This window comes from Bicyclus anynana, chromosome Z (genome assembly GCF_947172395.1).
Source record: "Bicyclus anynana chromosome Z, ilBicAnyn1.1, whole genome shotgun sequence".
Classification (NCBI taxonomy): Eukaryota; Metazoa; Arthropoda; class Insecta; order Lepidoptera; family Nymphalidae; genus Bicyclus; species Bicyclus anynana.
The window spans coordinates 14,322,843-14,347,982 of NC_069110.1; the positions used below are offsets into that span (position 1 = coordinate 14,322,843).

General features: G+C 33.8%; 1 protein-coding gene across 1 annotated transcript; it reads right to left on the bottom strand.

The window, feature by feature from the left end:
• Nucleotides 1–628: 628 nt before the first annotated feature.
• LOC112047833 (uncharacterized) lies at nucleotides 629–23,906 on the bottom strand. The gene is made up of 9 exons (XM_024085093.2): nucleotides 23,774–23,906; nucleotides 15,560–15,677; nucleotides 14,683–14,856; nucleotides 13,564–13,688; nucleotides 11,977–12,162; nucleotides 9,964–10,229; nucleotides 8,601–8,711; nucleotides 7,031–7,136; nucleotides 629–3,026 (listed from the first exon to the last, which is right to left on the bottom strand). Exons 1-8 carry the CDS (start codon nucleotides 23,813–23,815, stop codon nucleotides 7,034–7,036), a joined length of 1,125 nt encoding a protein of 374 aa, XP_023940861.1. The 5' UTR covers nucleotides 23,816–23,906; the 3' UTR covers nucleotides 629–3,026; nucleotides 7,031–7,033.
• Between the last annotated feature and the right edge of the window lie 1,234 nt (nucleotides 23,907–25,140).

The window sequence follows — 25,140 nt, forward strand, 5'->3', positions numbered from 1 at the left end:
GGATATGACCTCTGCCTCCCATTCTGGAGGGTGTGGGTTCGAATCCGGTCCGGGGCATGCACCTCCAACTTTTCAGTTGTGTGCATTTTAAGAAATTAAATATCACGTGTCTCAATCGGTGAAGGAAATCATCGTGAGGAAACCTGCAAACAAGAGAATTATCTTAATTCTCTGCGTGTGTGAAGTCTGCCAATCCGCATTGGGCCAGCGTGGTGGACTATTGGCCTTACCCCTCTCATTCTGAGAGGAGACTCGAGCTCAGCAGTGAGCCGAATATGGGTTGATGACGACGAAGGTTGGATTTTCTTCCTTTAAATTATACCATTTAAAATATACCTTTTCTAATAAAAAAAAAAATAAAATCTACTACTACTGCTACTCACTACAAAGACTACTCAGTACAAAGTTACAGATGTATACATCTGTCTGGGCTATCACGTCTCATTTCCAAAGTGGCTCAGCGGCTTAGTAGTACAAACATATCAGACAGTCGGCATTTTGAAAATATTTGTACGGATGGAAAAAATAAAGACAAATAAAATTAAATGCAATATAATTTTATTAATAAAATAAAATTAGGAATTCATTCATTATTAAAAAATCTTAAAATTATCAATATACTACTGAACTTACTTTATTTTGACACTTAACTGTAATTATTATGAGTTAATGTAAGTTTACACACTAATAAATTAAGTTCTGATCACTCAGTATATATTTGTCTGGATAATTTTAATAGAAATAGTTTTTTATTCTTAATTTTATTTCAGACATAAATTATTGAAATGCATGAAAATTTTAATTATATTTGGTGAAAAATAATACATGCTAATATTTTTCCCTTAAATTCGATTTCTCGATACATATTTTACTATTACATTAACTTGCTTAAAATTATTAAAAATTTTAGGAAGTTAAAATTTGTTTCGTGCAAGTCTCCTAAGCATTGGCGAGCTGGTTTCAAAGGTTGGTATTTTATTAATAACAATATTAATTAAAAAATGAATACGCACACATGCACAATCACATATCAACACAAACACACACATGCTTGCACTCACACAAAAATAAAAATAAAAATTACTTAAACACATTAAATAACCAGAGAGAAATGGAAAAATTAAAGAAAAATTAAATAGCATGGAAATGGAAAATAATATAAAATAAAAATATTAGGAAAAATTAAAGAATTCAATTAATAAATTAAATTAATTATTTGATAGCGCAATACAATTAATATCTATGATTCGAAGACATACGAGTATACGTGTATACGAGTATGTACAATAGTTCATTAATAAAAATTGAAATTAGAAAATTAAAATTGACATTATAAATTATGTTAAAATTGATATAAGAAAATTAAAATTGACATTTTATTTTATGTTATAATTGAAATTAGTCAATTAAAAATCGAAATTTTATATAATGTTAAAATTGCAATTAGAAAATTAATACACATGCACACAAACATACGCACACATGCACAATCATATATCAATACAAACACACACATGCTTGCACACACACACACGCATAAAAATACGCACACATGCACAATCACGCGCACAGATATAAACAAACTACACACGCGCACTCATATAAAAATTACTTAAACACATTAAATAACCAGAGACAAATAGAAAAAACAAAGACAAATAAAATTAAATGCAATATAATTTTATAAATAAAATTGGGAATATCGATTATTAAAAAAACTTAAAATTATCAATATACTAAAGAACTGGTTTTTATTTATTTATATAAAAGATAGCTATATATAAAATCATTCATCGCGAAATATCTAAAACCGCTTGTACAACAAGCGGTTTTAGATCACACAGATGTAATCACAGAGAGAAATGAATCACAGAGATGTAATTTGACAGGGAGGACCTCTACGCGGAGAAAAGATTTTGTGACAAAGCCTGGTGCTGCTACTAGCTAAGCTTACATAAAATAATAAATTTTGATATTTAACTCTAATTATTATGAGTTAATGTAAGTTTACACATTAATACATTAAGTTCTGATCACTCAGTATATATTTGTCTGGATAATTTTAATAGAAATAGTTTTATACTTAATTTTATTTCAGACATAAATTTTTGAAATGCATGAAAATTTTTATTTTATTTTACATCTTTTTTCATATTTCAAATATTAATTTTTCTACATGTACAAAACCAATGAAATCGTATACATTTATTTATGCCAAACACATGTATAATATGCAGATAAATTAAGAGTTCTTGCTTTTAAAGTCAGTCAGTAGGAAACTTGTAATTATCTCATTTTTGGTGAAAAATAATACATGCTAATATTTTTCCCATACATTCGATTTTTCGATACATTTTTTACTATTATATTTATTAACTTGCTTAAAATTAATGAAAATTCTAGGAAGTTAAAAGTTATTTCGTGCAAGTCTCCAAAGCATTGGCGTGCTGGTTTCAAAGGTTAGTATTTTATTAATAACAATAATCAATTAAAAAATGAAATATGATTATTTTATTTTCTTATTAATTTAATAATTATAAAACAATGTTAGTGTTCATTAATAAAAATTTAAATTAGAAAATTAAATTTGCCATTTTATTATAAGTTATAATTTAAATTAGACAATTAAAAATCTAAATTTTAAATTATCTTAAAATTGCAATTAGAGAATTAATAATATACACATGCACACAAACATATGTACACAAGCACAATCACATATCAACATACACACACACACATGCTAGCACACACACACACACAAACATACGAACATATGCTCACTCATGCACACAGATACACACAAACTACACACGCGCACCCATATACAATTACTTAAACACATTAAATAACCAGAGAGAAATGGAAAAATTAAATAGCATGGAAATGGAAAATAATATAAAATAAAAATATTAGGAAAAAATAAAGAATTCAATTAATAAATTAAATTAATAATTTGATAGCGCAATACAATTAATATCTATAATTCGAAGACATACGAGTAGCTGGATGGCATGCGGCATTATCTGAAACAAAGTATAGTTTTAAAATTTTGGACTCATCACCAAGGGCTGGTGGTTCGATCCCCGCCCCATTGGTCTGTTGTCTGCACCCACTCCTAGTAATCTTTTCCGACTAGTTGAAGGGGAACGGAAATATTGGTCTTATTTTAAAAAAAACATGGTAAATATACTTTATAAAAAAAATTAAGGCCTTTATACCTGTAAAGGGGTAAGTTTCATCAATGACCGTTATTGGATCGATCCCGGTCACTGAACTATTTATAGCCTCTTATAATTCAGTCGTTTCCGATTAATTGGAAAATTACGAGAATAGTCCAAAATTAAAAATAAATACCAAAAAACACCCCACGTTCTATTCATTCATAGCTGTGTTATTTTTATTTTACCTTTTTATACTTAAATTAAGACATGTTAATTTTAAGATAATATTAAAACTATATTAACTACATCTATACTAATATTATAAAGAGGAAAGATTTAATTGATTGTTTGTATGTTATAGGCTCTGGAACTACTAAACCGATTTGAAAAAAAAAAAAACATACATACAGCCGAACGTAGAACCTCCTCCTTTTTGGAAGTCGGTTAAAAATTCTATCACTGTTGGAAAGTTACACTATCCCCGAGTGCTATAGGATATAAATCTTTATCCCCTTATTCTTACGGGAACGGGAACCACGCGGGTAATAAATTTAAGTTATATCTAAAGAATTAAGTGTCAAAGAATTCCTCCGAATCGATGTGCATTGGTAAGGTGCCCAGAAGGCTGGCAATATTGCCACGTTGTATGGGAATACTGATTCTCTGACCTAAATATCGGCCAGCCTGGTCACGGGAGGCGTCGTTTAATCGCTTTGCGATTTCCTTAAAAAAAAAGGGTATTCGGACTCCACGGTCCTAGAGTTTCGACCTTGAATAAAAAAAAATATAGGTTGAATAAAAAGTGAGTTTTCGGTCTTATTTTAGATAAAGCCGATTTGTTTTTCTGAAAATTATTTTCTGAAATTAATTTCGCCTTTTTCTCTTAATAACAACGCGATTATAAGTAACGTATATTCTTCTCTGATATTTATTTAACTATTATTATTTTTCCATTTTTAGTGTAAAATTTCATCTCAAACGAATACATCAGACCCCTAATGACAGTCACAACCCATCTTGGAACAAAATTCTCAGCAATACAAATTAATCAAGCCCAAGCACAAGGTAGCTACCGTAAACCGTTAAGGGGTTCCCTTAATTGACCTTGGTCTTCATCATTAGACCCCTAATAACAGACACAACTCATCTAGCTAGAAAGTTCTCAGCAATACGAATTAATCAAGGCCAAACACAAGGTAGATACTGTAAACTGTTAAGGAGTTCCCTTAATTGTCCTTGGTCTTCATCACCAAACCCCTAAATGACAGTCACAACCTATCTATGTGGAAAGTTCTCATTAATACAAATTAATCAAGCCCAAACACAAGGTAACTGCTGTAAATCGCCGAGGAGTTCCCTCGTCTGTTTTATGGCTCCATCATCAGATCGATTTTAAACCTTCATGAAATTGTAGTGCTTAAAAGTACTAAATGGAAAAGTATATGAACACACTATATATATAATTTATATATAATTTTCGAAAGTTCCCCTCAATTTCTCCAGGATTCCATCATCAGATCTTGACATGATGGCAATGGGACCAAATGGGGACTATACCGTTTCCAGGCGTCTTTGAGTAATCGGTGTACATACATAAAAAAAAAAAAAATACCGACCGAATTGAGAACCTCCTCCTTTTTGAAGTCGGTTAAAAAATCATCAAAATCAATTTTGACAGACCGTTTTACTCGTAATTTCGAATTTAAAATATCCCTTAATAGGATATCTACTCCAATTTCATCCATAAACTACAGTCATTATCATCATCATCACATCAGCCAATGGACGTCCATTTCCGGACAATAGGCCTTTTGTAGGGACTTCCAAACATCACGATACTGAGCCACTTGCATCCAGCGAATCCCTGCGACTCGCTTGATTTGAATTATATTCATAAACAAAGCGTAGTTCGGTTGAGGAATAAAAGAGACCAAAGAATAGATAATGTTTACCGACGCCAATAGAAAGTTAGATAAAGATTTACAGTATAATTTCCTTTTCCTACCTGTATGTATGTATGGAATGGAATTTTTCAATAAAGTATTCCACTATCTACGTATTGAACTTTCTTGTCTTTGTCACACCCTTATAAGAAGTATTAAGTACTAACAATTTCTAACGTGAATTTCTTTCAATATTTACACACCAGTCACACGTGAAAAAACCGGGCCAAGTTCGAGTCAGGTCACGTGGAGTGTAAGGTTCCGCAGTTGTAGCCACCGACGACAGCTGGTAGGTTTTCTGATCGACTATAACTCTTTTGTGTTCCTACTTAACTGTGATAGTTTTTATTTTGATTTCATTATATATACCTACATTACTTCTGTGAATATTTTCAGGTATTTATATACGACACTTAGTTGTCAGAGTGAGGAGGACAGTTGATGCTAACAAAAATTAAAAACAGGTACCCCTATCATAAATTATATAAATGCACCCACAATTTTTTTAAAGACCTATCCAATGACACCCCACACACTATAGGAAAATCAAGTAAATTCAGCATAATTTCATCATATTTAGGTGAGTCGCCTTATATACGAATACATACAATATTTTTCAAGATTTTATTTGAAGACCTTTCGGCGCGCATAATCTATACTACGCCTTTCTTAATGAGTACTGTTTACCAACAAAGAAATTAGAAATTAAGGTAGAAAACGATTCATAACTTATTAATTTTAAATTATGTATGGTTTGTTTATAAAATGTTATTTATAATATATTAACCATATCTAATTGTTCTAAGCTCATTAGTTAAATTTATTTTCATTAATTTAAGAACAAGTTAATTATAATTATTATTAGGTGTAAAATTACTAGTGATTTATACCCTCATTTTTAATTTGTTTGTTGGTAAACAGTACTCATCAAGAAAAAATGTAGTATAGGTAGATACAAATGCTAAATTATAGTTCTTTAGTACATATTTATGCTAAATTACAGATTTCAGTGCTAAGCCGCGGACGGCCAGACTAACGGCGAAACTAGAAGGGTTCCTTGGGACTATGTAACCCTGATAATATGAGCTGATGTGACGCCTCGTGCAACTTTACAACAAACTACCGCTTCACTGCATTTCTTCTAATGTGTTTACGAGTATTTGTACTTCAATTGATGTTCTAAGATCTGGTATCAGAAATATATGTTATTTATTAGTGATCACACTAATATTATAAAGGTGAAAGTTTATGTGTAAGTGTGAAACTGTGTAAGTGTGTAAGTATGTTTGTTACTCTCTTACGCTGCGGCTACTGATGCGATTTGGCTGAAATTTGGAATGGAAATAGATTTTACTCCAGATTAACACGGAAAATCCATGGTTCTCGCTGGATTTGTGAAAAACTTAATTCTACGCGGACGAAGTCGCGAGCGTCCGCTAGTATGATAGATAATATTCAGAGTGACACATTGCGAATAGGTTGCCCAGTTTAATTGCAGATATATTTTACGTACAACATCTAGGAAACTATGAACTAGATCAAAGGCAATTTAATATAGTGAAATCTTAGTTAAATTAAGCACAAGATAAGCTTTCATTTGACATATTAGACAAATAAATAAATGATGAGGTTTTAAAAATAATATTATATTTCTTAATATTTCTCCTCTGGAGCAGTATGCGCAGTGGATTTACAATACGGAGGTCCTGGGTTCGATCCCCGGCTGGGCCGATTGAGGTTTCCTTAATTGGTCCAGGTCTGGTTAGTGGGAGGCTTCGGCCGTGGCTAGTTACCACCCTACACAGACGTACCTACTATACCGTATGTAGGTAGATATCAAATTGATAATAATTAGTTATACAAATATATTATAAAAGTATACCCCAACGATTTAAAGCATTTCGTGGAAACTTTTTCACTTACCATTTATATGTACGCGGAGAATTGATATTTTACCGGCGCAGTGGTCCTTCGCTCATCGGTATACGTCGCCCATGGCAGCTGAGCTCTAGTCGCAGTGTCATCAATACTGCAAAAAAGGTATAAAATCTACAGGGCGTCCTAATTATTTGAATGATTTATGGTAAATTTTTTATTTATCTAAAATGGAGGACTTTCCATACAAACTTTCAACCCCTATTTCACCCCCTTCCGATATTATAATATAAAATCGGTCGGTCGGATAATTTGGTCAAGTTCAATTTGAATTCATTCAGTAGTGCGATGCCCGGTCAACAAAAACACGGACAAACAGACAAAAAAGTAAAAAAAAATATATGTAAAAATAAAAGAATGTGCTAGCTGAGGCCAAGCTGTTTCACCCCATTAGTTCCCGTTTCCGTGAAAATATAATATTTTTCAAAATCTTTATAGGTTTTTCTTTATTATAAGTTGTAATGGTTATTATTTGATTTTTATAATTATATTTTGTGTAAAATTATTAGTATTCCGGCGTCTTTCATAGTATTTCCAATAGGTAGCCCAGTATCCTAGGCTGGACCATTCTAGGGTGGGCCTGGCCCACCCGGCCCACCCGCTTTATACGCCTATGAAGGAACCCTTATAGTTTCATCATGTCCGTCTGTCCGTCCGTCCGCGGTTTAGCGCAGAGACTAATACTACTAGAAAGATGTAAATTAGCATGAGCATACAAAGTCGTAAATTAAAATCTTGAAAAATTTTTTTTTAATTGTACCTCCCTTACATGTAAAGTGGGGATGATTTTTTTTACTCATTTATTTTATAGTGTGGTGTATCATTTGATAGGTCTTTGAAAGATGTGAGGGGTCTTCAATCAACATTTTTCAATTTAGGGTATCCGTTTGTAAAATATTAAGGTACGGCTACGTGAAAAAATTCACGAGAGTAGGATATATACAGAAATTACAAGGAAAACTTATAATAGATTAGTAGCAATTTGCTATTTAAAGAGTAATAGTCCACTAACTTAAAATACGTAATTGGAAATCGAAAATTGCATACTAATTCCGTTGATAATTAAAAATATAATGTTGTCAGTAAGATAAATCGGATTATGTTAAAACTAGAAAGATGAAATTTGCTATGGGTGTGTATAATTTTAATTTAGTATTAATTATGTTTAAATAATATGGTAAAAAAATTTTGGGATTCCTACCCTAGATACAAAGTGAGGATGAATTTTTTATATTAAAGTCTATCCCATGTTGTGTGGGGTATCGTTATCGGTATTTTTGTGCATTACATAAGGGATTAAATTGCTAACTTAATTAACTTCGGAACCCTACACTGCGTGTGGACCGACACGCACTTGGCCGGTTTTTATTTGAAATTTTCGTCTGTCTGACTGTGTCTTCGTGTTTGTGCATATGTTGTTTGGCTGTACCAATTTGAGATTTTCACTTATTGGGCTACTTATTATCACAAAAATCCATGATTCCCGAGGGAATAACATAACCAAACAAACATTATTATTGTACAGAGACGCATAGAATATATTTAAACAAAACTTTACCCAGCATTAAAACGGACATAATAATTATTTTTGTCCGGTCTGGACCGTTGTCGTTTTTTTGGGTGCAGTGGTGTGGCATTTCTTTTTTGAAAAATCCTCGCCGTCGATGGTCTGAAATTGCAGATTGAGATCCAGTTTTATTTTATGAAAATACCAAAAATGGTATTTTAAAAAAAAAAAAAACTTGTAAAAAAAACATATGGAGCTGAAGTGTACCATCATTTTAAAAACTTATACACTTATTAAGGTTTGTAAATTAGTATAAATCTTGTGTCTATTCTTTGTATGTACAAAGTTGCTAGTAAAAATGTACGGGAGGTTTAATACAAGAAAAAAAATTAAAAGTGTGCACATTTCAACTTTTTTCTACTGCATTAGTAAATTTAGGTGTAATATGTATTTTTAAGTCCTAGTACAACGGAAAACATGAGGATATTCTACCTGGTCTCCACGTTACAGATCAATCTAGTGTGGAGACCACAGGCAATCACTTGGTTTTTGTATATATTTTTGGTTAACAAAGATTTTATTATATTATTTATTTATATATAATATCTGTTATTTTTGTAGATAAGCGATGTATATAAAAAAATAAAATCCTGGGTCGAGATATGAGATACTTATTTTTCTTTCTTCTAAGAAATGTTGAGTTAAAATTCTCATTCTGGAGTGGGTAGTGCAAGGTTTTAATACCCCCGTGCCTTTGAGAGCTACGTTAATGTCGTCCCCGTCATTATTATCCCTAACATCTAGTGGTCTATGTCTAAGCTCCATATCGTCTCTCCTATAAGGAGGCCTTGGCCCTATGGAGGGTCGTTAAAATAGGCTTATAATGATAATATAAAACCTATATAGACCTGATATAGTGCTAGTCGATCGGTCAGTGCGTCGTGCAATAATTGTTGATATTACAGTTCCACATGACGATAATCTGGTTAAAGCCGAAAAGGAAAAAGTATCAAAATACTTGGACCTTGCTCACGAGATTACCGCCATGTGGAATGTTGAGTTAACTATTGTTGTTCCGATAGTTGTTTCAGTCAATGGTCTTATAGCGAAAAGCTTCGACCAACACCTTAAGAAGCTTTCGCTTAACTGTTGGCTCAAGAGTCGGATACAAAAGTGATTCTTGAGACAGCGCGTATTGTGAGGAGGTTCCTCACTCTGGAGCCCTGACCACCGGTTGCTTGGGCACTCAAATGTCCCGCAGCGGGAGGGTGGATTATTTTTATAATTTTTTAATAATGTTTTGTATTTGATACTTATATTGTTAAAAATTAAAAAAAAGAAGTAATAAATAAATGAGAGATGAATTATATAAAACTTCCAATTTATATTTCCTTTAAAGTACTTCGTTGCTTACCCTTGATCCTGAGTCTCTATAAAAGTGACCCCTCTCTCTCTCACGTCAGTAGGAGGTTCGCGAGTAAGAACATTTTTTAAATCCCCAAATATCGTATTATATCGTGCTCGTGGGATTCTCGGGGAGCCAGTTTCGTCAAACATATCTGATGCCATTGCAATGGACATCATGTTCTCGTCATTCAGGCTGTCGTCAAGAGTTCTTGTTTGACTTGTAAAGGCGAGCGGCGGTTTAATTATGTTTTCGGAAGATCTTGCCGTTGCAACCTGTAATAATATATGAAGTAAATGTTCAAAATTTTTGAACATTTTTGAAATTTGACGGCCACCGTGGCGCAGTGAAATGCGCGGTGGATTTACAAATCGGAGGTCCTGGGTTCGATCCCCGGCTGGGCAGAGTGAGATTTTCTTAATTGGTCCAGGTCTGGCTGGTGGGAGGCTTTGGCCGTGGTTAGTTACCACCCTACCGGCAAAGACGTACCGTCAAGCGATTTAGCGTTCCGGTACGATGCCATGTAGAAACCGAAAGGGGTGTGGATTTTCATCCTCCTCTTAACAAGTTAGCCCGCTTCTATCTTAGACTGCATCATCACTTACCATCAGGTGAGATTGTAGTCAAGGGCTAACTTGTAAAGAAAAAAAAAATTTTAAAAACTCATAACTTTTACGTAGCATAAAGTAAAAATTATATTATACGAAAATAATGATGTTTTTTATTGAAGAAGTTTATTGCTCAAATATGTAATATATGCTTTAAAAACTTCACCTCTAAAAAGTTCAAGTAATATATTTTATGTAACAATAGTTGATATTTATATAAAAGTCGCTGACATTTATAAAAAAGAAATTGTTTAAAGAAGTGAAGTATTACCATATACTTAACGTCTCCAAAAAAAAATGAATTGGAATGCCAGAGGAAAATGGCTTTCCATTTTCGTGTGTAGTTTCGTGTGTTACGAGTTATTAGATCGGTCAGCTTGTATCGTCACGAGCCTAGATAGTGAGTTCGAAGTGTTCTGTGAGTTTAGTGGGAAGTATTGGGAGGCCGAGTGAGGCTGAGAATGTAGCTGTATACAGCTAAATTTGTAATCACTATTTTTTTTATAGATATATAGATTATAATCTCAGTGAGTTTATTATATTTCTTATTGTTGGTTTTGGTTATTATCAGACAGCTTGTTTGTATAGTTAGGTAACGTGATACAGGATTACTAAAACGAAAGAGATCTTTGTCTTAGATTTGTGTTCGATCAGCTTTCCACATTGTTATTGACTTCATTCAGCAATAAAAATATCATAACTTTTGCCTGCAAGTTTGTACGGAACCCTCTGTGCGCAAGTCCAACTCAAAATCGCACTTGGCCGGATTTTTTCATTAATATTAGAAGATAAACTTCTAAGGTTCTAAGGTATTCAAGAATAAAAAAAAAATTATAACCTATTATTAAAAATCGGTGCATACTTTTATTGGTAAAGTCCTGTATGATTTTTTCGCGAACAGAATCGCGGGCGTCCACTAGTAACAAATATAATGATAAACTAGATGAGTCAACTATAATAATTGTTCCGATAGTCGTTTCAGTCAATGGTCTTATAGCAAAAAGTTTCGATCAACATTTCAAGAAGCAAGAAGAAGCTTAACTGGTGGACAAGGGTCGGATGCCGAAGGTCACTCTGGAGCTCTGATCGCCGGTTGCTTAGGCACTTAAATATCCCGCAGCGAGAGGGTTGAATGTTTTTTTATTAATTTTTAATAGTGCTATATTAATTTTTGTATTTTATTAACATTAATATTTTTAAACTTATTTCGTGGTTGTTCATTACGAATATTATTTAAACGGTTATACCACGATATAACGACGAGATTTTTAATTTCAATATTTCGACTCAGTTTCATGGATCGTGGTCACGACGGGACTGAAGTTTCCGAGATGCGAAATCAAAATATCGACAGTAAAAATATTGATATTGTCAAAAATTTAAATAAATAAGAACACAATAGATGATATCTTACCGCGTTTAACATTACTCCAATATTCGACCCCATTCCAATGACCAATGCGAATAACATATTCAGGAGTACTACACCAAAACGGAAAAACAACCCAAACATCAACCACGAGGCGGCGACAGTATCTATGGTGTTGCCCGCGACACCAATCACTTTGCCGCCAACGTAGTTGAGGATGTCACCTAGCGTCTGAAAAATCGGTGCCAAACACAATAATTAATAATAATAATAAATGACTTATTTAGCTGAGTACACAAACAATTTACCTAAATATAAAAAGGGGAAAAAAAACATAAGACTATATTAAAATTAAATAAAAATTTTTAGAAAGAGACTACACACCTTGAATGGTGACTTTGCAAAGCTTGGTTCCCTGGTGCTTGGCTTGTGCGGTCTCTTTTAATTGTTATTAATCTAACTTATATACTACTAGATACAATATTACATCAGCTGAAAAGGTTGCTGCCTCAGCATAATGCTACAGTGTTTGCTGCAGCGCTGGTGTTCTGGCGCAACCTTAGGTGGCGTCACGACTCGATGGGACAACGGTAGGTAATCTATTATTAAACTAGCGGACGCCCGCGACTTCGTCCGCGTGAAACTCGATGTAAGTCAAAATCAAAATTCATTTATTTCAAATAGGCTTAGCTTACAAGCTCTTTCGAAACGTAAGGTAATATATTTAACTTAAGATAATGGTGATAATAATTATTCGAAAACTTAAAATTAAAGTTACGAGGATTCCACACAACAAACTCAGCCAGGATGTAAACTTTCATCTACCCATACCCTACCCCTACCCCTACCCTACCCTATTTCTACCCTACTAGGGGTAGGGTAGAAATAGTTTCCGTCATAAGGACCTTCTCCTGACCATAACAAACACATGAAAAAATATAATGAAATCGTTCCAGCCGATCACGTCGGGTTGGATAGGGGTAGGATATGGGTAGGGTAGGGGCAGGGCACGGGGTAGAGTAGGTGTAGGGTTAAGCGTATTAATAAGATAGGGGTAGGGAATGATAATCTATACTTAATAAAACTGTTACTGATGAAATAAATTACTCTAGTATAATACTAACTTTTAGTATTATGTTATTACAGAGTTTTCAATAATCCTTAAGGGTTAAAAAGTGGTTGAAAATTACTCTTACCTAGAAGCTGAAAATATGCCTAAACTTAGAGGTTCAATACATGTATAATGAATTTTAAAGTCTCCATCGACCTTAAGTAAGGATCGAAACGAATAGTTTTATGTTAAGAAAAGACATTAAATTATTTATCTTTATTAATTTTATAAAGAGGTTAAGTTTGTGATGTTGTAGGGGGTAATCTTTGGATCTACCGAACCGATGTTGAAAAATCTTTTACATACTCTTCAAAAGTGCTTGTAAAATAAACTATTTACACTACAATAATATTTAAATTACTAGTAACTAACTTAAGCTAAGCTTATTATAAAAATAAAATAAAATTAAATATAAAATTATATCTACAGACTTAGCCGTCGGAAAATACTGAAATAAATGAATTTCGATTTCGAGTTAGAGTTTTCATTGTAAACAAATATGTGTAAAAAATGCAACTTACTCGGGTGTGGAAGGCGTCGTTGGCGTATATTGTTGACGCAATGATGTCAAACACACACATGCAGATTGTTAGGGTTACAAAAGGCCAACGAATTCTCCTCGAATAGTGGGTGCGTTTGGTGCCAGCTGAAAATAATTACCCCCACATTCATAAACATGGATTAAGATTTCATCACCATCATCATCATCATCGAGCCGTGATAGCAAAGTGGATATGACCTCTACCTTCAGAAGGCGTGGGTTCGAAACCGGTCCTTGGCATGCACTTCCAACTTTTCAGTTGTGTGCATTTTAAGAATTTAAATATCACGTGTCTCAAACGGTGAAGGAAAACATCGTGAGGAAACCTGCATACCAGAGAATTTAAGCTCAATATCGAGCTGCAATATCGCCTCGGCTATAATTTTCAACTTACCGCACTTATATCATAATGTACTATAATATAATTATCTAAAATATATCCAAAGTCACTACTGTTTAAAGTTCATTTTACTATCGCGATATTTGAGGTTTGGTCATAATCGATATTTATAAATTTATAAATGAGGCTGCTGGTGTATTAAAATAGAGGACGGGCAATTCGGACTAAAACTAATTCACATTCGTAATATCTAAGTCATAATTTCCAGATGTAGATCGAACCCACAACTTAGATGTCAGGGTCACTAGCTACATCACCACCGAAGCTTATTGTTTGGTATAAATTACTAATGCGTTTATTGTTTTGTATAAATAAAAATAGTTTATTTAAGGTGTACTCCGCATCCTACTCGTAATAGAGATGTTTGCCCTATTGGTTGGAAAATACATGGAAAATTCTATTCGAAACGAAGTCCATCAATCGATTTAAAAATGTTCGCACAGGAAACTACAGAACAGCATTATATTAGTAGTTCTACATTTAAGTATTCCATCAAAGTTTACAGTAGACTAGCTGACACCGCGCGTTGTTACCTGCGTGTTTCCCGTTCCCGTAGGAATACGGGGATAATATATAGCCTATAGCCTTCCTCAATAAATGGGCTATCTAACACTAAAAGAATTTTTCACATCGGACCAACAAACAAACTCTTCAGCTTTATAATATTAGTATAGATAGATGAAATCATTAGGTTCTTACCCAAAAGTATGATTGTTGTTGTCATCCAAATAATCCCGAGTCCTAAACTGACGATGTTAATAATGTAAGTTCGTTTTGTCGTGAAAGGTTCTGTAAGGAACAACACGTACGCGTGGTTCTGGACTCCACTGATTACTTGGCCTATATTTATTGTATTACCGCATCGTTCTGGGTCTATGGAAAATAAATATTTTTGTAATTCAATAAATATATACGGTCCGGGCATGCAACTCCAACTTTTAAGTTGTGTGCATTTTAAGTAATTAAATATCACGAGTCTCAAACGGTGAAGGAAAACATCGTGAGGAAACCTGCATACCAGAGAATTTTCTTAATTTTCTGCGTGTGTGAAGTCTGCCAATCCGCATTGGGCCAGTGTGGTGGACTATTGGCCTAACCCCTCTCATTCTGAGAGGAGACTCGAGCTCAGCGGTGAGCCGAATATGGGTTGATAATGACGAAAAACTGATACCCCGAATAAAAATACGTGTGGTCGCTCATTTAATTCATCATGACCTGTAGAAAATTGTGAAGAAATTTCAGGCCCGCACGTAAACAATTGCAAAAGTTATAAACAATTGAAAAATTGTAAAAATAGGGGTCTAAATTAATGGAAATTATTCCCAAACTATTGGTGTTATAGAATTTTTACAATAAGTTTCTTAAAGAAGGGATAATAAAACTATACTATAAAACTATTCAAAACATTTTGAATTATTTTTTGTTAAAGAATATCATACTAGACTTATGGGAAATACTCCCCCAGCATCCTATATTCAAGTGAAAGTCATATTAACTGCATCATTCTGTATTTATATCAGCATCGGTGATAATTAAAAAAGTTGTAAAAAAAACAAATAATTAAAATAACACTTACTGTTGAAGTACAATATTCTGATGAATACCAAGTTGGGAGCTTCGCGAAGAAAATCCATCAAACAAAAGTATTGCACTATCCCTAAAGCGCAAACTAGAATTTGCACAATTGCCTGTATCTGTAAAAAAAACACAACATAACAAACACTTTCTTACTGTTTCAGTTTATACAGGTTGCCCCGTAAATATTACGACATACTTTAGGGGGTGATAGTTGACATCAGAGCCTACTAAAATAATGCAATAGGTACCTAGATATATGTTAGCCGAAATTTCATGGTTTTTATGTTTTATTGGTTTTTGTACAAAATACAAAAAACCGTCAGTGCAGTTTAGTCGTACCATATGCTGAAAAATTACTTAAGCGTTGATTTTATGCTTGATAATTATGTTTGAATAGTTTTTTCAGCCAATGAAACTTCGATTTTTTCTACAAAGTGAGTTTTTTCTAAAAAAAATACCTATTTTTTTTATGTTTAACGATTTTTATTACATGTGCTTCTAACGGTCACGTTGAAAAAAAATGTACCAGTCAGAGTTGTGACGTCAAAATAAAAATTTTAATAAAAAAATACAACCGACTTCAAAACCTAAAAACGTACCCACTAAACTAAAAAGCGAAAAATAACATCATAATATGTTCTACCTGCTGATTAGTATGAAGGCGGTGCTAAGCCGGTGATGTATTAATTCAAGCCATGTGAGAATATCTTATAGATTTAGATTTTGCAGACAGTGTTGTTTCATGTGGTCCTGTCAGAAATGGCTTAAATTAAGACAACACCGGCTAAGCACCGCCTTCATACTGATCAGCAGGTAGAACATATTATGATGTTATTTTTCGCTTTTTAGTTTAGTGGGTACGTTTTTAGGTTTTGAAGTCGGTTGTATTTTTTTTATTAAAATTTTTATTATTTTTCCATTTTTAGTGTAAAAATTCATCTCAAACGAATACATCAGACCCCTAATGACAGTCACAACCCATCTTGGTACAAAATTCTCAGCAATACAAATTAATCAAACCCAAGAACAAGGTAGCTACCGTTAACCGTTAAGGGGTTCCCTTAATTGACCTTGGTCTTCATCATCAGACCCCTAATAACAGACACAACTCATCTAGGTAGAAAGTTCTCAGCACTACGAATTAATCAAGGCCAAACACAAGGTAGTTACTGTAAACTGCTAAGGAGTTCCCTTACTTGTCCTTGGTCTTCATCACCAAACCCCTAAATGACAGTCACAACCTATCTATGTGGAAAGTTCTCATTAATACAAATTAATCAAGCCCAAACACAAGGTAACTGCTGTAAATCACCGAGGAGTTCCCTCGTCTGTTTTATGGCTCCATCATCAGATCGTTTTTAAACCTTCATGAAATTGTAGTGCTTAAAAGTACTAAATGGAAAAGTTTACGAACACACTAGACACTCATATAATTTTCGAAAGTTCCCCTCAATTTCTCCAGGATTCCATCATCAGATCTTCACATGATGGCAATGAGACCAAATGGGGACTATACCGTTTCAAACAAAAAAAGAATTTTTGAAATCGGTCCAGGCGTCTTTGAGTAATCGGTGTACATACATAAAAAAAAAAAATACCGACCGAATTGAGAACCTCCTCCTTTTTAAAATCGGTTAAAAAGTCGGTTAATGATCACGTTTTTAAGCTATAAGGATTCGAAAGACGTTGTTTAAAATTTCTTGTCGAAATTGTTTTCAAACACTTCGTCACAATTGCTATTTTGGTTCCGAAAGGGGTTGATTATGTAAAAATCGTTACTTACTCGACTTACTTTTATAAGTAATGTTTTATTTGGTTTGTAGAAGAAAGCTTTGAATGAAATATATAAGAGTTTAACAAAAAATAGATCCTTAAAATCTCAATAATAGCAGCTATATCATGGTAACTATACCAATTACGTAGGTCAAATTTACGATACCAATTAAGGGTTAATTGAATAATTCAGCTCACATATTACAACGTCATATAAACTGTTTTGTAATGATGGAAAGAGTTTTTGACATAAAAGTGGGTATGAGAGCGAAATTCATGACAAATAAATAATTTTTTTTTAAATCTCTTTTTTAAATACTACTGAAGCGATTTGGCTGAAAATTGGAATGGAAATAGATTTTACTCTGGATTGACACATAGGCTACTTTTTATCCCGAAAAAATCCATGGTTTTCCGAGATTTGCGAAAACTGATGATTTTGATGATATGAATGTTTGTTACTCTTTCACGCCTCGACTACAGAAACGAATTAGCTGAAATTTACTATTAAGATATATTATAGCCTAGATGAGCCGTGATAGCCCAGTGGATATAACCTCTGCCTCCGATTCCGGAGGGTGTGGGTTCGAATCCGGTCCGGGGCATGCACCTCCAACTTTTCAGTTGTATGCATTTTAAGAAATTAAATATTACGTGTCTCAATCGGTGAAGGAAAACATCGTGAGGAAACCTGCATACCAGAGAATTATCCTAATTTTCTGCGTGTGTGAATCCGCTGACAATCCGCATTGGGCCCGCGTGGTGGACTATTGGCCTAACCCCTCTCATTCTGAGAGGAAACTCGAGCTCAGCAGTGAGCCGAATATGGGTTGATGACGACGATAGCCTGGATTAACACATAGGCTACTTTTTATCCCGGAAAAATCTATGGTTCACGAGGGATTTATGAAAAAATAAATTCCACGCGGACGAATTCGCGGGCATCCGCTAGTATGTATATTTCCGCTCTCGACAGTGTGAACGGTGCTTAGAATTCGCAAGTCATTAAATTGCGGCGGCGATTTTTACACGTGTTCGAATTCGCGATGCAGCGCCGGAGCAGGTCGTGTACACGGAGTTTATTCTAGATATTAGTAAAAATAACATGAAAATCTGTTCAGTATATTTCGAGTTTAAAGCAAACGGCGTTTTGACGGCCTCCGTGGCGCAGTGGTATGCGCGGTGGATTTACAAAACGGAGGTCTTGGGTTCGATCCACGGCTGGGCAGAGTGAGATTTTCTTAATTGGTCCAGGTCTGGCTGGTGGGAGGCTTCGGCCGTGGCTAGTTACCCTACCGGCAAAGATGTACCGCCAAGCGATTTAGCGTTCCGGTACGATGCTGTGTAGAAACCGGAAGGGGTGTCGATTTTCATCCTCCTCCAAACAAGTTAGCCCGTTTTCATCTTAGATTGCATCATCACTTACCATCAGGTGAGATTGTAGTCAAGGGCTAACTTGTAAACAATAAAAAAAAAGTGAAACGAACTGTCACCCCTACCATCCTACATGAAACGAACTGTAGTATAAATGGTGCCACGTAGGAATGCCCTGTTCGGGATAGATCTGTTATCAGACCGTTTGTAACGTCTCCCACAATATTGTTATCGGAATAATGATAAGAGGCATAGGTACTCGATTTGCTCGAATCATTGCTTGCGTTCCAGTTTTTAATTTGATAAATAGTGAATTCTCGCGACCTTATCCGCGTTGTTTTAAGTATTTTCGGATAACTTTATCCCTCGGTCTTATAAAAATTTAACAAAAAAATTGAAATAAATCTATGCGAATAAAAACATTTATCAACCAGCACCGAAAGCCGTGTAGAAACCGAAAGGAGTATGGATTTTCATCCACCTCCTAGCGAGTAAGCCCGCTTCCATCTTAGATTGCATCATCACTTACCATCAGGTGAGATTGTAGTCAAGGGCTATATTGTAAAAAAAAAACACCACAAAATGTAAATGTCCAACTATCAAGTCGTTGTTCTAGGAAGAGGAAATCGAGTAATGTGGTACAATATTAAAAAAAAATTAAGAGTAAAATTTTTTTAACAATACAATTAAACCGAATTCAAAATCACAGAACTAAAAAATAAAATCGTATGTGCTACCTTTTGATAACCTTGAAGGCGGTGCCAAGCCAGTGATGTATTATCAAAGCCATTTTGAAAAGAACCACGGGAAAGAACTGTCTTTAAATACTAAAACTTTATGATTTAATCGGCTTAAGTTAATGCATCTCTGTGTTGGCAAAGCCTTCAAAGTGATCAGACGGTAGTACATACGATGTTACTTTCCGCTTTTTAGTTTTGTGATTTTGAAGTCGGTTTAATTTATTTGTTAAAAAGATTTTATTTTTCTGTTTTAACTGTGACCTAGCATAGTGAACGATAGCGCCACAGTATGGAAAATTTCGTTTGTTTCATTTTAACACAGAAACACTGAACCGATTTTCATAAAAATTAAATGGGACTAATCTGAAACTATACTTTTTCAAACAAAAAAAGAATTTTCAAAATCGGTCAAGAAATTACGAAGTTATGAGGGAACACACATTAAAAAAAATTAAAAAAAAACATGCGCGCCGAATTGAGAACCTCCTTTTTTTAAGTCAGTTAAAAATGTAAAAATCTGTATCACCCGATCTATACGCCGTTCTATTCATGCAAAATTACACAAATCAGCTTATCCACTCAACCTATTTACAATGAGTCAATATGAATATACGTATTTTCCATCATTTATTTTTTATCCCAAATCTATACTATTATAAAGGTCAAGAGTTTGTTTGTTTGATTGAACGTGCTAATCTCAGAGACTACTGGTCCGATTTGAAAAATTCTTTCAGTGTAAGATAGCCCATTTATCGAGGAAGGCTATAGGCTATACATTATCCTCGCATTCCTACGGGAACGAAAACCACGCGGGTAAAACCGCGCGGCGTCAGCTAGTAATCTATGAGGGTATTTCTTAAGCTGGATCTCATACTATATCATTAAAGTTGGTTCAAATGACACATATAGATAACCACTTTTATTACATTTAGAGAACTAGAGCCAGTGATTGCCAGACCTTTCATTAGCGTTTTATTTCATTTATAGATCATTTTATAAAACTTGAAAGTTCGTCAGCTTAATGCCCTGGCCTAGCTAAAGTCCAGTCGCTTAGAGAGAGCGTTTCTGACACCAGTAAATGTCATCTCTTTATATTTGTCAATTAATTAATCATTAATAATTTTAGCCCTAAAATTAGTATGTTTATTGTAAGTTGGCATAATTATTCATTTTTTATTATTATACGTTATTAAGATTAATAAAAGATATTTAAATATCTCATTGACATTGACTTTAACATTATCTCTCTCATTGACATTCACAGGTGTTAGAAACGCAATTTATGAGCGGCCGGACTTTAAGAATTTGGCCCATGGACGTGGTGGCTTTGGAAAATAGCATGTTTCAAGGGTTTTCTCATTAGCCAGTTAAAAATTATCCTTTAAGAGGAGTTGCCACGAAGCTAAATGTATGGCGACTGGGAACATGATTTTTCGTGATTTCTACTAGTAGATTAATAAAAAATTTACGTTTTTAACAATTGAGAATCTGGATCCTTCAATCATCAAATTTGTTACCTGAAGTCATCATGGTTCAAACTCCATAGCCACCTCATCATCATCATCATCATAATCAGCCGATGGACGTCCACTGCTGGACATAGGCCTCTTGCATGGACCTCCAAGCACAACGATCTCGAGCCGCCAGCGTCCAGCGGCCTGCAATTCGCTTGATGTCCTCGGTCCACCTGGTGGGCAGTCGACCAACACTGCGCTTTCTGCTGCGGGGTCGCCATTCCAGTACCTTGGGACCCCAACGTCCATCGGCTCTTCAAACTATGTGGCTTGCTTGCTAGGCATAGACACCTACTTTACTTAAATTAGGTATAGTAAGAGCACAAGTTAACAAACTTTCAGTTTTTGTTAAATGAGGAACAGGTCTGGCCATTGCAGACTCTTAGCATTTTATTAGTCTACCCAGTTTACATTAAATATATAAAACTAAATGTACCTATACAGATAGCCCCAAAGTAAACGCAGCTTATGTTATGGGTACTGAGAAAGCTGATCTCAACCTATAAATACTTATCTATACCAATATTACAAAGCTGAAGAGTTTGTTTCTTTGTTTATTTGCTTGAACGCGCTAATCTCAGGAACTACAGGTCCGATTTGAAAAATCCAGGAACCGGACACGGGACCTCCGTCTAGTATTCTACTGCGCATACCACTGTGCCACGGAGGCCGTCATACAAAACACAGCATATTCTAATGTAACGTGCAAAAAAATTAAACTACCGACAGTCAATGATGTTAAATAATCATTGCCTACAGTCGAATAATTTACAAGCGACATTCACTTGTTATCCATAGTTCAGGTCTGAATTCCTTAGCGATAATGATAATAGAATATTAAAAATTTATCTAACGTCTAGTCAGATTAGAAAGCGTCAAGGTCAATAAGATCTGTTTCGTGAATTATTGACCTTGACTTTCAATACTGTAATAAATTTTTAACCGACTTCAAAAAAGGAGGAGGTTCTCAATTTGACGCGTATGTTTTTTTTTAATGTTTGTTACCTCAAACTTCGTAATTTCTTGACCAATTTTGAAAATTCTTTTGTTGTTTGAAAGAAAATACTTCCAGATTGGTCCCATTTAATTTTTATGAAAATCGGTTCAGTAATTTTGTGTTAAAATGTAAATAACGAAATTGCCCGAACTATGGCGCTTTCCTTCACTATGAACTCACTAAAAACAGTAAAATAAAATTATTTTACCAAAAAAATTTAACCGACTTTAAAATCAAAAAATGAACTAAAAAGCGAAAAATAATCGTATGTGCTACCTTCTGATCAATTTGAAGTGCCAACACAGTGATGCATTAACTAAAGCCGATTAAATCATATAGTTTAGGATAAAAGACAGTTCTTTCCCATTCTTCCAGAAACGGCTTTAATTAACTTCACTGTGTTGGCACCGTCTTCAAAGTGATCAGAAGGTAGCACATACGATGTTATATTTCGCTTTTTAGTTTATTTTTGTGATTTTAAAGTCGATAAAATTTTTTTGTCAAAAATATTTTATACTAATTAATAAAGTTTTTGCGGTCAACGTAGCTAATATAATAGAATAAACAATTTATGCCAAGCAACAACAAATTATTATGAGTACGAGTAAGAGTATATATTCTTTGCCCCGCGGTTTTACCCGCGTAGGTCCTGTTTGATTGGAAGTCTCAAATTAAAATATTAACATAATCTACGAGTACCTCCGAGTCCATCGAAACTTTAACACCAAAATTCATAATTCAATTAAGCTACTGTTGCACATGCTCATTTCAAGCACGAAAACTACATGCTGCATGCTACTATTTAGCAGTTGCTACTTATTATAATGTGTATAAGTGGGCGGATAATTGTGCCTCTGAGTATGTATATTTCAAAATTGTTAAACTTTAATAATAACTTTAATATTTTTACAAAAAGAAAAGTCTACGCGACAGCATTTATGTCTATATTTTAAGAATAACCCGCTATAATCTATTTTAGGGTAAACAATTTTGTTCTAAATTAATTCACTATTTGCAAAGGTATTTTTATTAATTTATTATTAAATTTAAACCAAATAAACACAATACTAATTACGAGTATTTAATTTAGAACAAAATTGCCTTTGACTTCATTTGTTTTAAATGAATATTTTAGGAGGTATCACAGTTTTAAAATAAACCTGGAACAAAATAAAATTCAATTATTAGCTAACTAAACGCGAGACGCAGGCCAGTCGCCTGTAGGTTTGCGAAGTACTCGGACAATTATAGCCCGTGTGCATTAACTTGACACGTGGCTAAAAAACACATCCATACAAACACAGTACAAACATCATTCAAGCCAGGTGTCAAGTTAATCCACACGAGCTATAACACTCGACTCAGTCTTCCGAATGAAGTCACGGGCGTAGGCAACTTTCTACTTTACTTCTTTCAACAAAATTCGTGTGGATTGCTGAATATAGGAAAACGTTCGTTTCCAAATTAGTATGCATCCATCTTATAAAATAAATAAAATACAATCGCCACAGTTTTGAATAATGCTTAGAAGAGTTATTCTAATAATTATTAATTAATACTTAATCGCAATGTAAAGTCACTCAGTTTAAATTTGGGCCGTTACTGTAAAATTGCATTGTCATTTTCGTAATTAAGATACCTATTTTTAATAATACATACGTTATATTTTTTATCGTATTTATGTAATTTTGCAATAACATATTGTTTTAAAAGGTAAATATAATTAAAGTAAATTAAAACATAACGATTCAATGGCGCAAAGCATCTAACATCAAACATAATAAACATGTCAGTATAAAGTAAAATTCACTTACCAGGCAGAAAATGCCAATGAAATATTGTAGTTTAAGTCCCATAATTGCAATGATCAGTTTTAAAATATTTCAGAAATAACTCTTAGCACCACACTCCGCGGACGTTACTTGTAGCACGATAAGATCGAAACAGATCAGATAATTCTGACACACATATCTAGTTTTGACAAATTTTAACCGCTCTTTAATCTTTTATGTTCGTCTCTTTCTTTTACTCCAAATTTTAATTATGTTGTCCTTGTTTTTTTTTTCTAAAATTTATTTTAATTAGAGGGTAATCAAATAATTTTTTAACGTGTTTAATTTGGTTGAATGCAGTGTTAAACCTCTTGTATATTACGTTAGAGTTCATATTGGCATATATCTCCGGCTTGCAAGTAAATCTGCAAAGGTGGCATCATTGGGTTTAAGTAACCTATCGTAATCCAGTTAAAGTTAACGAAGGAGAAAACGTAATTAATAGACTATATTTCCTATAGAGTAGATATGAGTTATGGTTTCTATAATATCGTGTAATAACTAATTTGTAAAAAAAAAACAAATATCAACTTTTGATTAGAAGAATTTTTTAATTTGCTTTTATTTTCGAACGTTGATATGTTTTACCATTGATATTAGCGTTAACGCTAAAATGTGGTTGGATGCTAGTGTGGCCTTGTCCTTATAATTGTATAGACCAATCAATTAATTTTTTTGCTTAGACTTTGAATTGTATAGTTTTAGGGTACATTGTCTATGCTTAAATATATTTATTTTATTTTTATTGTTTACAAGTTAGCCCTTGACTACAATCTCAATCAATATAATTATAAACTGCGGAATCAAATTAACACACTCTGCTCTAAAAAGTAATACATAAAACCCCAACGAGAGCCGCGATAGCCTAGAGGATATGACCACTGGCCAGCGTGGTTGAATATATGTACAATTCGACGTGTATATACATTTTTTTTTAAGTATGAACACGTGTAACTTTTTGCGGATTTTAATATTTTTTTTGCGTGAAACATTCACTAAGTATTTATCAAATTTGCACGTTATATCATACGTGATAACGTGAGTCATACGTTGAATCACAATTTAAATTTAAATAATAATAACTTGTAACAACAACTCAATTTATATTAACTTTATAGTTTGCTACGCGTCAATAGGAAAATGTAGGTATTTCAAAAGAACTTCGCAGTAAACTCGCGGTATTAAATCGTGTCTCTTAAAGAGTTAATATACAAGTTAAATGTAAAGCGACGCGTAACGAGGTTTAGGAATAATTTGAGTAAAATAAGTGAATTTTCTTTAAATTAATAGCAACTAAGTATATAAGAAATCAATTTAAGTTAACTTGAGTGCTTAGATGATGAATTTTT

Excerpts from the sequence above, each read along its gene's own strand:
- LOC112047833 (XM_024085093.2), bottom strand. The coding sequence starts at position 23,815 with ATGGGACTTAAACTACAATATTTCATTGGCATTTTCTGCCTG. Across the intron at positions 15,678-23,773 it reads TCATTGGCATTTTCTGCCTG|ATACAGGCAATTGTGCAAAT; the intron begins GTAAGTGAATTT and ends TTTTTTTTACAG. Across the intron at positions 7,137-8,600 it reads TATGTCCGTTTTAATGCTGG|TATTGATGACACTGCGACTA; the intron begins GTAAAGTTTTGT and ends CCTTTTTTGCAG.